General features: G+C 41.9%; 1 protein-coding gene and 1 long non-coding RNA gene across 2 annotated transcripts in view; one reads left to right on the top strand and one right to left on the bottom strand.

The window, feature by feature from the left end:
* The window catches only part of osgn1 (oxidative stress induced growth inhibitor 1), an 11,296-nt gene extending 5,878 nt beyond the window's left edge, over positions 1 to 5,418 (bottom strand). The window contains exons 1-4 of the mRNA XM_068595198.1: positions 5,128 to 5,418; positions 1,880 to 1,943; positions 472 to 608; positions 1 to 72 (exon numbers count right to left, since the gene is read on the bottom strand). The exon at positions 1 to 72 is cut by the window's left edge and continues 120 nt beyond it. Coding sequence (XP_068451299.1) covers positions 1 to 72; positions 472 to 608; positions 1,880 to 1,937 — 267 coding nt within the window. The 5' untranslated portion in view covers positions 1,938 to 1,943; positions 5,128 to 5,418. The remainder of the gene's footprint in view (positions 73 to 471; positions 609 to 1,879; positions 1,944 to 5,127) is intronic.
* LOC137796936 (uncharacterized) overlaps positions 1 to 9,876 on the top strand; it is a 10,651-nt gene extending 775 nt beyond the window's left edge. Inside the window, exons 2-4 of the long non-coding RNA XR_011078620.1 lie at positions 1 to 60; positions 481 to 576; positions 9,585 to 9,876. The exon at positions 1 to 60 is cut by the window's left edge and continues 127 nt beyond it. This is a non-coding gene — a long non-coding RNA (uncharacterized lncRNA). The remainder of the gene's footprint in view (positions 61 to 480; positions 577 to 9,584) is intronic.
* Positions 9,877 to 14,306: the final 4,430 nt, after the last annotated feature.

The following is a 14,306-nucleotide window of genomic DNA, read 5'->3' as shown; positions in this document are numbered from 1 at the left end:
CAGCGAGTCGAAGAGCACGGCCACGGGGTTGGAGGAGCGGCCCTCCAGGCCCTCGCACAGGTACTCCAGGTCCTGAGGGGGGGGGGGGCACTGTTACGCAATACTTCTTTATCTATTGTACATGTATCATACAACCTTATCTATTGTCCATGTATAATATAACTTTACAGGGTTCATACACATTGTGACCAATGGATTCCCATGACTTAAAACTAAATTTCCATAAATTTCCATGACCTTAAACCAAATTTCCATGACCTAAAACTAAATTTCTCTATATGTCCATGACTTAAAACCACATTTTAATGGCTTAAAACCAGATTTCCATGACTTTTAACCAGATTTCCATGGCTTAAAACCAACCATTTTAAAACTCCATGACTTTTCCAGGTTTTCCAAGAGCGTAACAACCAAATGTGTGTGTGTGTGTGTGTGTGTGTATGTGTATGTGTGTGGGTGTGTGTGTGTTACCTGCTCCAGCAGTGACAGGTGAGGCTGCTCCCGCAGCTTGCTGTGCAGCAGCGGGTTGGGGTGCGACGCCCCGGGCGACATGTACGGCGTGTAACCCGACAGCAGGTAGGAGAGGCAGATCCCCGACGGGCCGTTACCTGGGGAACAGAAGGGGAGAGAGAGAGAGAGAGAGAGAGAGAGAGAGAGAGAGAGAGAGAGAGAGAGAGAGAGAGAGAGAGAGAGAGAGAGAGAGAGAGAGAGAGAGAGAGAGAGAGAGAGAGAGAGAGAGAGAGAGAGAGAGAGAGAGAGAGAGAGAGAGAGAGAGAGAGATGAGAAACAGGAGCTGCAGTCATCTGCAATGCGACTGGTTTCCCTCCCGCTGCGTGACTGGGAGTGATGGTGGGGGCCTTGCACTTAAACTCTTGTAATGAAACAGCGCCACGCCGCTCAAATAGCAGCATGACTCAGCAGGTTTGCGAGCAGCCAGTGTGACTCATCAGAGAGCTCTGACTCGCCCGCTCACCATGACTCGTGGATTTCACTCTTACTCCCTTTCTGGGTGTGTCTGTTGCGCCTGCTGCCTTTTATCTGTGCGTGTTAGAGGTTTTAAACGCTCCTTTCATCAATTTTCTTTGGCAGACGGATACGACATTTAGCAAAAATGTGCCTTTATTTGTAAAATATATGTATGTATTTCTAAAAATATACATACTTCTGTATTTTTTTGGTGCGTTTGTTTTAAAATCTGACCTCATCGGCAGAATTTTGTAAGAAGAAAAAAAAAAAAAACCTTACCTGGAAATTTGCGCCACACTTGTGTCAACACACTCTAAGAATAACAATGGATTGTGCGATCGTCTTCCACAACATGCTCCACTCAAGCTGTGGATATTGATTCTGGACTGAAACGCTCCTCCTTTTATCAGTTTGCCTTGAAAGATCAATACAACAATTGGCGAAAAAATGTGCTCAAGGGTTTGGCAGATAACGACACCCTTGGACAGTACATTATTGACGATACGGCACTGCCTCGCGTCCATTATTGACGATACGGCACTGCCTCTCGTCCATTATTGACGATACGGCACTGCCTCTCGTCCATTATTGACGATACGGCACTGCCTCTCGTCCATTATTGACGATACGGCACTGCCTCTCGTACATTATTGACGATGTGTGTCTTAGTTTTCGTCTCGCGGTGCTTGAATGTCTCGTCATGTTTTACTTCGTAGTTTCCTTGTAAAGCCGCCCAGAGTGTGAGAGCGGCTGGTTTTTTTGGGTGCGTTCGGGTGCTTGGGAGAAGACAGGAAAAAGGGCAGTTGTGCTATGTCATCGTTATCTACACATCCACACGCTTCTCCTTTTAGGGATTTTTTTCATTTTTTATGCTGCATAATCAAAACCACAAAGTGCCATCGTGTTTCCTTACCGATGATCACGACGGGCAAAATCTCTCCGGGGATGATTTCTTTATCGTGACGATCCATTTTTATCTGAGGAGAGAAAATCATTATTGTTATTATGATTATTATCATCATCATCATCATCATCATGTCGTTATCCATTAAGATAACGTCCATTGTTGGCGCGAGTATCCAAGAGAAAGTAGAGGAAGGGTGAATTAGTTAATCATTGTTAACGACACAATGGTCAGTCAGTACATTTCCACTGACCTCTGACACACACACACACACACACACACACACACACACACACACACACACACACACACACACACACACACAAACAAAGACACACACACACACACATGCGCACACACATACACACACACACTTTAAAGAGAACCCAACAGACTGGACGTGGGACATGGGACATGTCACATGACACGTGACATGTCACATGTGTCATGTGACATGTCACATGTGTCATGTGACATGTCACAGAAGCGCTTTGTCTGCGTGTCTCATATTTCATCACAACGCGCACCTCCTTCAATATTCAGCTCATACAAGTGTGTGTGTGTGTGTGTGTGTGTGTGTGTGTGTGTGTGTGTGTGTGTGTGTGGAGGGTTGGGCTGCTCCACTTATCAGCAATTTGAGGCACGCACAGAACAACGTGACTAGACACGAACACGTTATTTATTACTGGCCTCTGACGCAATCGTCCGTGACACAGACTAAACTTTTCAGGTTCAAACATTTTTTCATCCAAAAAAAGTGGAAAGTGACAATTTTTTAAACTTGTCACGACCTTTCTGAAATCAAAGCGACATTCATCATTGTAGTCTTCTGCACGAACGTTGCAAACTCTTAACGCTCATTGTTCACTCTACTGTTGTTTGAAAACACACACGCACACTCACACACACACACGCACACACACACACACGTGTTCTTTCTCGGCGCGGGTGAGCCGAGGGCAACGCAGCGTTGCTCTGAAAACAATCTGCCGAGTCATGCTTAGACGGGCAGAACGTAACACATGAGGCGAGCGAAAGAAATGAAAGAGGAGGGAGGAGGAAGAGGAGAAGGAGGAGGAGCAGGAGAAGGAGCAGGAGGAAGAAGAGGAGGATCAAGAGGAGGAGAAGGAGAAAGAGTAGGAGAAGGAGGAAGAGGAGCAGGAAAAGGAGGAAAAGGAGCAGGAGAAGGAAGAGGAGGAGGAGGAGCAGAGAGGGAGGGCAGAAATGAAGAACAAGATGTTGAGGAAGAGATAAAAAAGAGAGTTACATAAGGACAGAAGTTGGCAGCAAGCCCAGACTGTGTTTCATAGCCAAATGGTTTACTGGACACACACACAGACACAGACACACAAAGACACACACAGACACACACACACACAGTACTTCGTGCAGCAGCACCGGCCCGGTTGTTTCCGCGTGGAACTGATTTGACAGGATAAATTCTTCGGGCAGCGAACACTGAAGTTCATGAAGGAGGCGACAAACGGCTCACAACAGTTCACCGCCGTCGCCTTCAGAGTTCACAGCGTGGGATCTTTGACCCGGACGCATGATCTGCACGCCAGACGGGTCCCTTTCTCGGTTTCACAGAAGAAGAACTTGTTTGAATTCGCTCGCTGCAATAATTATGATGTTTTCTTTTTGGCACAAAACTAATTTTCAACAAACGCCACGTTGTCTTTTACTTTCTGGGTTTGTCTGATGGTGGTAAGCAAACTAAGGGTTCACAAAAACTTAAATAAAAAGCAAAAACAAGAAAGACCATGACAGACAATGACTGTTGGTTCAAGCTGTGTGACAAACAGTGTTTTTGTTGTAATTTATGAACTGAAGCTGCAATTTTGCTCAAAACATTTGAAGAAGTTAGTTCTGGCCTCTTGGCGGTCACAGGATCCATATTCCGCTGCAGCAACTACAGCAAAGCCCAAAGTCGTATCAGGCTGCTGGTGGTATTTTAAATTCATAAGTCTTATTTATTTTTTTAATGCGATGCCCCTGTGAGGACGTCTGCCGGTCAGACGGGGGATGAGATGAGATGCTAATGAGTGATCTGCCCCGCTGAACACCTGCGAGGGTCTGTGGCGGCGGCTTACAGTCCAGTTTGTAAACCCGACAGACCGGTGCGTAGATGATACGGTCGCTCGTCTAACAGATACTTGGAAATGATGAAGAGGATAATGATGGTGCTGCACGAAACATACTATTTGCATAATGTGTTGAATGACGTTGCACGGTCATTAAAATGTAAAAGAACAGGTTTATTTTGCAGCTATGTTGTACTTCAACTCATTATCTAAGGCAAATGTTGTACTTTTGTTGTACTGCGCTACAGTTTGTAGGATGTCTTTAGCTACTTATTCGTGCAAAGTAAAATAAACAAATGCACGTTGATGCATTTAAACATCCAGGAAGTTAGCCCCACGTCTACCAGCTGGAACACTAAAGTAAAACATTATACAAAAGTATTCTTTAAAAAAAAGAAAAGAACCATTCTGCATTTTGAATACTTTTACTGTACTCTGCTATAAGTAATTTGTTATGTTAATACTTTTGTACTTTTTGAACTTTTATTCAAGTTTAGGAGTCAAGGACTTTGTTCACCTTCAGTGATGGAAGTATTTAGTAGTAATACTATAAAAAAATACTTCCTAAAAAGTAAAAGCAGGTCATTAAAAATTAAAAATCCTACTTAAGTACAGTAGTACTCACTAGGCTTTTTCAATTCACTTTGTAAAACAAAGTACTATAGCAATACATTTCTATTAAGCGGCTTCTTTGGGTATGTATTGTATAAAAAAAACACACACACATTTATTAATACACTATTAATATATATCAATGAGTTTGTGTGGCATTCGATTGCCTCTCACGGCTCTCAACATGTCGCCGGCGGCGGGTGACGATGCTAATCAGCTGTAACAGTCGTTTGGCGATAAGCTAGCAAGGCTCATGTGCACTAAAAAAAAAAAAAAGAAGCACGCGCACAGGCAGGGGGGTGCGTTCCCACGACTACGCGCACACGCTTTCATCTTTACGGTGACTTCATCCCGTCATAGCCGAGAGGGTCGTTTTAACCGCTGTTTTAATGTCCAGACCACCCGGCCGGCCACTCTCGTCCGCATGACGTGAGTGACGCATGACGTGACTCACGTAAAAGCCGTCACGTCGCAGCGCACGAGCCGTTTCACTGTAAGCTAACGGCTCCTTTTCAACGCACGCGCCACTTTCCGCAAATCAAAGATGACGATTTTACTCACACGGGTGTCTTTCTCCCCGGTGATGCCGGCTCTACGCGACCTTCCCCTTTTTCCGGTTCTCGGAAGCAGAAATGAGTCTCTTTCGTGTCTTCTTCGGCTCAGCGTCTCATTCCTCCTCGCTCTTTAATCCGTTTCTTCCGTACATGTGCGACGCTAAATACAACAAACATTTAAAAAAAAAAAACTCTTGCTGCCGCTCAGAGCTGCACATTCACAGATTATATATACACCGCTGCTGCCGAGTCCAGCGCCGCGGACCAATCAGAAGCGACCTTAGCTGCCCGCACTGTATCTGTGTGTGTGTGTGTGTGTGTGTGTGTGTGTGTGTGTGTGTGTTTCTCTCTCTCTCTCTCTCTCTCTCGCGATGTCGTCAGATGAACAAAGATCGTCTCTACATGCAAGGAGAAGGCACGAGGACAACACCCACAGAATTAGCCGAGGTTCCCCTGTTCGCGAGCATAAATATCCATAAGTGGAAGAAGTACTCCGATATTTTTTTACTTACGACAGAGACTTTCTGTAGATTAAACAAACAAAAAAATGCAATGTGTCTGTGTGCGTGTGTAGTTTAGGCCATTTTAACTTTTCAGTTCAAAAACCCAATACTAATGTATATTCTTTTGGTAGCCGGAAATGTAAACGTAGTGGGCGCTCTGTTTTTCTTCTTCTCTCAGATGGTTAGAGCTTCGTATAATGGGAAGTGGGTAAATTTTTCCATCAGCCACTTGGGGCCCTGACTTAAATATTTCAACAACCGTTTGATGAATTGACATGGAAAACATATCCATGGTCTCCAGAGGATATATCTCACTGGCTTAGTTGTTTCCCATATTATGTATATATTTTTCTCCAGCGTCACCAGCCTGTCAAAGTGTTCAACTATGCAATAAAATGTCTTGATGTCAACTCAGCGGTTGGACATTAAGTACAGATAATCATGGTTCCCAGATGATGTACCTATCCCAAATACTTTGATGACTTTTTATCTTGTGCTAGCAGCAAGTTTACACTTCTTGGTTCGTTATTTAGTTAGTTATTGAGTGAAAGGTCTCAACAACTATTGGACGGGTTACTGTGAAACTTGGTGCAAATATGCATATTTCCCAGATATTGAATTTTGGGAATTCACATTTCATCATGAGGTCAAAATGTGTCCAATACATAAAGTTTATGACGAAAAGCATGCAGAATGGCAGTCCCATCCGCCTTGGCTGTACTTAATAATAATCTGCTAAATATTTGCACATTAAGAGTATATGATTATTGCAATACTTGCTTTAATTTGAATAGTCAAACAACCTTGTAACTCTGCTTTATAATAGTTAAACATATTTACTGAATGTTGTGGCTATAGGTAGTGAAGATTTGTTGTATTAAATGCTTTTTTGGGATGACGTAGAACATTGTTGTGTCATTCAAATACCAACTGGTGAAGTTATTGATGAATTTCTCCTTTTTAATAAATACATCTGTCTGAATCTGATGTAAACCGATAGCAGCAAACCCTCTAGTGAGCGACTGTCACAATTCTTTTGTGTTAATGGCTCTGGTTTCTGGCTCCGGTCACCGTGATGCAACCGGCCGAGCGCTCGCTGCTGCTGTTGTTGCTTTGCTCATCGTTCATGTTGTTCATTGGCTGAAGTCACCGCAGCCAAACCAAGGCAGTCAATCAGTGACAAGAGAGATAAGAGGGTGTGTGTGTGTGTGTGTGTGTGTGTGTGTGTGTGTGTGTGTGTGTGTGTGAGTGAGAGAGAAAGTGTGAGAGACGATTTATTACAACCCCATTCCTGTGAAGGACACTGCAGGGTTCTGTTGTTTCTTCATATATTGTCTCAATAACTATCTGATTCAACAAATGCAATACAAATATAATCTATTATTGGCTTTGTATAGACATTTTGTATAGCATCTTACTGCACCATGAACTTGTCACTTGACACATACCAGGTGACAATATGCTGGCTCCTGTGGTTGTATAGAAGTCTATGCTTCATGTGTTAAAGCTGCATTCTCTATATGGACCACCAGGGGTGACTCCTGTGGTTGTATAGAAGTCTATGCTTCATGTGTTAAAGCTGCATTCTCTCCCCTGGCCACCAGGGGGTGACTCCTCTGGTTGTATAGAAGTCTATATAAATGAATCTACTTCTCAGTAAACATGAGTTTATGTCTCAATCTCTAGTTTCAAGTCTTCTTCTATACATGATGTTTATTTCGTAAATTATGGTCATTTAGAGTCAAACAGACCATACAGCAGGGGACGCTTTAGGGGCGGGGCTTACTGTGATTGACAGGTTGTTATAAGAGCCTCTCTAGGCTTTGATTTACAAATATGGTAACTTCTGTTCATTGGTTGCAAAAAACAAAAGGGCAACGGCTGTAATCCAAGATAGCGATGGTCAACAAACTCAAGGCTTCAAAACATCGGTCCACAAACCAACAGTTGGAGACGTCACGTTGACTACGCCCACTTCCTGTGTCTCTGGTATACACCGCCTCAGTGTACATGATGATTCCAATAAAGTTGAGGTTTAAAGAAAACAGTGAACCTCATGGCGCAGCGAGAGCAAAAGTCATCATTTAAGATCCACGAATGTCGATGTTAAAAATCTAATTAAATTGTTAAAATATTTCAGTCTGGATCGAAGTGGATCCATCGTGCGCGGCTTCAACAGATAAAATGTGGATGCAGCGTGGAACAATGGATCCATTATGAGAAACACATGCGGTCTAACTTGAACAGGCAGATATATAGAATATAAGGAGGCCTCTGAGAGAGTGAAATAAAATAAATGGCACGTTGCCCCGCGGTCACACCTTTTATCCTGTTCCATAAGTTTTTTGGGAGGCGAAGCAACTGCCGACGTCTCACACGTTGACGTTACTTTCCTTTATTTAGGAGGAGGACAAGATGTTCAGAACCTTTTGCACGGGTCCACAGAAATCAGGATGAATCTGTGTTTGATTTGTTTTTAAACATAGTTTATAAAAGTTACTCTTCATTGATTCATTGAACCCCTCCCTTTAGCGTGTGCAGAAGTTTTAATTGGAAGAATTACACTGATTGCTGTTTGTATTAAGATTATTAGTTAATTAGTAAAATCACCTCAAACTATAGTATTTATGTCAGTAACTCAATAAGTGTCCTAAAGTTAGAAACTGCTTGTCAATTAATTTTGTTGTTTTTGTTGCATGTTTTCTGTCTGCATTAAGCGTAACATATCTGGTTTCCTGTTTTGAAATATGATGCTTTTATTTTGAATTGGGAAAACGGAGTTGAAACAGAAGTCGCGTAATGCAACGATTAATGTTTCAAGCTACGGTTTATATGGTTAATTTTGGATACAAATGAGATAAATAAACGGTATTAGCACTCTCTCAAAGAGACACAAGGTTAGTTTCCTGATGCAGGACTTTCCCAGTTGTCCTTCAGGAGGTCCAGGGGTGACCAGAAGAAGAACTGATTCCTGCACCACTCTGTGACGAGTTGTATGTCTCTTAATGGTTTTGAACTGGATGCCATCCAGCTCAAAGATGCCTCCTGAGACTTTTAATTTTTTTCGATCAGCTTCATCTGGTTCTTCATTTCTCACATTAGTTTTCTCATGTTGCTTCACCGTGGTCTCTAAAAACAGATGCACATGGAAGTAATACACGGAAAACGTGCTTCAAATGGAGGAGGATTGTATACCAGCGCTTGCTCTGACACGGACTCAGGGAGAAAAAAAACAACCAAAAAAACCCAGAGGATCGAAATAGCTCAACACGTGCCAAAGATGAGGAACAATGGTGGGACGTCGTTGTGGTTTCATGTCCCACGGGGAATGAAACAGGACGAAGTATTAAAACAAAAATCAAACAACCCAACAAAACAATACAAATCTTAAATCACGCTTAAGATGTTTGATAAAAAAAAAGTAGACAGCGGACATTTTGTAGATCTTTTTGGCATGAATTTAAAAAAAAAAGTACCTTGAAGATGTTTGATTTTCAACATTTACTTTTTCTTTCCAACGTCACACAGCAGCTTTGAAGTTTGAAGAAACACAGTGAAACAAGTTGTTTTAAGGAAACCTGCAGACTTGTAATTCTTCGTGGAATGCTTTCGCGGTTCAAGGGAATATTTGGATTGAAAAAAAAGTACTTAATGTGACCTCATACCTAAAGGAAAATGCTCCGGGAATCAAACAAAGGGCCCTTGACATTTTTTTTTGGTGTGAAAGCCGAGCGGCTGGAGTCTAAAGATGCCTGTTGGGAAACCCAACGCCGGCCTGTGAGTCACCGCGTAATCCCGTCCAGGAAGCTTTCCTTTTGTCTGTGTGTGCCGACGTCGAGGGGATCTGCTTTCAACAGCGGAGATCACAGGCAGAGGATGAACAGATCAGAGCCGGAACAAAAGGGCCTGTGAGGGGTTAAAAGTACACAAAGCATTCCTCATCTGTCGTTTTTTTTTCCAGGAACACAGAGAGAACATTTGGACAAGACCCACCGAGAGACCCAGTGAGGTACAGTCGGCGGTCGGAGGCTGAGCTCAGGGGGCTTCGGACTTCACACGGCCCAAAGAAAACAGCGGCGGACACGAGATGTGCCGCGTAAGACATTTAACCTGAATGTGGCGGTTCGTGACGCTGTTAGGGGGCCACGTGCAGCTCAAGAGACGCCCTCGAACACTCGATTTAACACTTCACCAAGCCCCGCCTCCCTCTGTGACGCCATCATGTTACCGCGGAGCCCACGCTGTCACTCATCGCACCCCCCTGCGCAAATATTAAACAAAAGCAAAGTAGGTTTTTATACACTGAGACAATCGTTAAAAAGCAAAAAACAGCATAACATTCAGTATACCTTGAATAGTTAGCGTAGCATACGAGTGATCAGGCAAGCTAGTAGTAGTTCTGTAAAAAAAAACAACACATTATTACACAGGATTTATGAAAAGTTCTTGTAAAAAGTTGTCATTCTGTTTTGTTTTACTCTAGTACATTTAAGCATGAATCTTAAATAATACATTTTGAACAAACTTTACTTCTTCTTCACTCATATTTTTACAAAAAGAAGTATAAAAAGAAACACAGGTATGCTTTTTTTCAACTTTATTCAAAAAACACTTTTAAAAACGGGGTTTACAAAGTGCTTCCACAGATAAGCGAAGCATAAACACAACTTCAACATAAAGACCAAACCATAAAAGCATTGAATACAACTGAACCAAACAGATAGCCAAAAAGAACAGTAGAAAACAAACAAATATACAAAATATACAAACAAAACCATGGGAACAAAAAAACTGCATAATTGATCATAAAAGACATAAAAAGACGACATCACTTAAAATCAATTCCTCATATTCCCTTTCGGTAGGTCGTTCCAAAGTCAGCTTTCGAAGTGCCAGTGTGACAGTTTCCTCCTTCTCCCAGTCTTTATGCTAAGCTAGGCTAATCACGTCTGACGTAAACTGTGCACTTAAACATGCAAATAAATAACACCTTCATACAACTGTTTCTGTGAACTACACGCTATCCTGTTCCTCGCTTCACACTGTGTGAACGTGACCGGCTGAAGAGTGCGTTGATTATTGGATTAAAATATTACATGAATAAGATTATGTAACATTTGTCTTTGTGCTTTGAGAGGCTGGTGACGTAACACTTTGCTGTCGGGGCTGAAACGGCATTATGGTGGATTATCAGACAGTAATGCCTTGCTCACCAGCACTCCGGCTGTAGAATTACATTTTACTGACACATCCAAGGTTTTCTGTATCTCTCAGCAGGCCTATCTCTATATTCTTATATTTATACGTGAAGCTTCTAATTAGATTATTAAGCAAGGTTTTTTTTTACTTTTTTTTTTGCATCTCAGACAAGTATTATATAATAATATGTATTGATTATATATTATATTCATGATTATTATTATTTTATATTATTTTCTCACCCTTTAACATGAAAAGAGATAAACTACAAACGCAGCATTCATGACACGAAGAAAATAATTCATGACACGCAGATCATGGAAGCAGTTTAAACTTATATTTTCTTTGTCTCGGAAACCCTCAACTGTCTCCTTGAAGAAGTGTGAGGACCGGACAAAATGTCCTCATATACTCACAACCGTCACTGGTCCTCATGAGGACATAAATACAAACACACACACACACACAGAGCACGCCAGAAAATATGGACATTTCGTATTCGCCCCTGTGACCTTGTTATTATACACTTTTTTTATAAAAGACTTTTCAAGTGTTCAAAGTGTTTTACAATAACTCAAATGACAAAACTTCAGACAAGTTAAAACAGTCATCCAAGTCAAGACCGTGAAACACTATTACTCCTTTCAACCTTGACAAAAGCAGCACAGACCAGATTCCTTCTTTTCCATTCTTACCTTTCACAGTAAAACCCAGAGACATAATATTTGCAGGCGGGTATTACTCTCTGTCTTTGTCAGCAATGTCCACAATGCAGTTACATAATGAAACCATGCAAGCCACGAAGAGTGGCTGTCTGCACCTTTTGTGTCTCTGTCTTATCTCTATTTCTTTCAAAGGACATTCCCTTGACACCCACTTGTGGATGTCATGAAGTCATTTTAAATGAAATAGATGCATAAAACATATAAACTGTAACCTTTTTGCAAGATCCCTTTGTGAAACTGCAAAATCATTGTCACGTGACACACAGCGTATCACGTAACAATGAATTTGCAATTTCTTTAGATAGTAAAATGACAAACTGCCGGAAATCTTTCATCATGTGTGTGATTGATGTGATTTATGTTTTAGAGCTTCGCTCCAAAACTCTGATCCCACCGCGCACACACCTCGGATTCGTTCAACCAGGTTTGATTAAGTGAAATGATTATAAAAATCCGTCTCGATTAGATTATATGTTCAAAGTCGGAAAATCTGTTTGAGTGTTGTTTGCTTAGTGGAAACAGAGGGAAGCAACTAGCCTGACTCGGGCTGTTGTATTGTTAATGTCTAAAGGGTCCTTTATACTCAGGTTTTACCCAGAGACACAATCACACAAGACCCGCAAATATGAGCATTTATACAACCCGTCTTTGACGGAGTATGAGGACACGCAGATGGCGGTAAATTCCTGGGGGGAGATATTGGTGAAAGTTGTGTGCAGGTCGAGGAGTGCACAAAGCTATGGAGGAAACTCTGAGATAAATTTGAGGAGTAGTGAGTGTGTTGACAACAAGACAAGGCATATAATCAAACCAATGACTTCCACGCCCACAGATGGCATGGGATAGTCGACTCTAAACGGCCGTTGCCCAACCTGCTGTTCTAGCGTATGGAAAAGACATGGGAACCATAAACAAAAAAAAACCCGTCGATGCAGCTGCGTGGCCAGTCGCAGTTGTAGTTGCAGGAGTGTGTATCGCCCTCAAAACAAACAGAAACTGCAAATATTTGTTATGGTTTGAGGCAGATTTCATTTAACACAGTAAATAGCTGAGGGTGCAGCGGTCGCTAGTTACGTGACGACTTCAGTCATGGTTGCACATTTATAAAAATTACACCGCCAAAGTGCATGCTGGGTAAAGCTCGCCCACTAATCATGATACACCGTCACACAGGAGACTGCGACGGAGTTTGTACAGGACGACCCAGCATGCATTGATGGTGTAATTTTCTAAACTGAAGTTGTTATCCTTGACACATAACTTTCTCCGCCCGTTTGACTTAAAGCTGCGAAGAATTAAATGTTGCTGCTTTCTTATGATTGACAACAGTCGCACCGTTTCGATGGAAGTGTTAAACTGGTATACCGTGCATTCCTACCATGGGCGGTCTGGGTGGGGTTAAACAATATTACTATACTTCTTAAAAGCATTTACGTGTTGGTGCCATGCTGTTGAATCACGCTAAAAAAAACGCAACGCCCCCTTAGTATTGGGCTGCACAGAAAAATGACCAGATACATCCGACTGTGCTTATGAGGCTTTTACTCCTGACAAATGACAATAGGCTATGTGAGAACGTGGCCCCCCACCCCAAAAAACTGGATTAAAATCAAGGCAGAATGTCCTAAAATGGCTAAAAAGCTCTGAAAACCTGCAGGAAACATCCAAACCATGAGTGTGAATACAGATCACAATCAGTAGCGTTGCATCACGGGTGTAGAAACCAAGAGTGTGAGTACAGATCGCGCAGAGTAGTAGAAAACTCAGTCAGTGATTCCTTGACTTTAGGTTTTAGAGTAAATTTAACGTATTCTGTCAAGCACCGGCCCCAAGCTGTATGGCCTGACTCATATGTTAAGTGACTGACAGGCTTGTCTGTCCAGGGCGGGCCCAACCGAGCCCCACGGCGAGCCTGTCACCCCAAGGCCCGCCTGTAGCGCCAGGCCCGCTCCTCGTCAAATCCCAACTATCTTCATTCTGTTAACAATAATTCTGACTATCTAGTGCTGAATATCGGAGCAGAACCTGCCTCCGAATAACTATTCATTCAACTCTTTTTCTTTGCTTTCTTTTAGCATCAGCAACGTTAGCGCCGGCAATGTTAGCGTCACTTATTTGGTGGGGGGGCCTGATGTTTTCTGGATTCCTTCCACAACCACCTGATACTTCCCACAACTCTAATTGATACATACAGTGTCATTCATTTGACGTTGCATAATTCATACAGAGTTATTTATTTGTCTTGACCCTGCAACATGTCGACTCATTATAATACACAATAACTCTCACTAAATTACTCCTAATTTTCTCACAGGACTTAATCTCTTGATTGTTTATGTCAAAAAACTGGAATTTACCATTCAAACTGTTGCATTATTTATTCATCATGTGTGAAAGTAAAACTTTAGAGGCTACAACTTGTAAACTCAGGGATCATGAAACATTATTGTAAATTATGGGTATTTATTTGAAGGCAACTTTCTGGTGATAAACCCACAAGTGACTTTATAAGGCAATAAAGAGGAGCAACTGAATGCACCACGTTTAGTCTTCTTTTGGGAGAAGCTGGGTCGCGTAATTTACCAGAAATATTCAATCACTCATCACCAGTGATATCTAATAATCATTGCAATCACCCACCTTCAAGCAATAAAGATTAATAGAATTAAGTTCATGCTGTTTTTTGTTGTATGTGACCACAAGGACTTGAAAGCTAAATTATGGACATTATAAAACATACATTGTGTTCAGTCATCATG

This window comes from Clinocottus analis, unplaced genomic scaffold (genome assembly GCF_023055335.1).
Source record: "Clinocottus analis isolate CAN_PGR_092001 unplaced genomic scaffold, fCliAna1.0.p SCAF_3, whole genome shotgun sequence".
Taxonomy (NCBI): domain Eukaryota; kingdom Metazoa; phylum Chordata; class Actinopteri; order Perciformes; family Cottidae; genus Clinocottus; species Clinocottus analis.
This window is presented reverse-complemented; position numbering and strand designations above follow the sequence as displayed.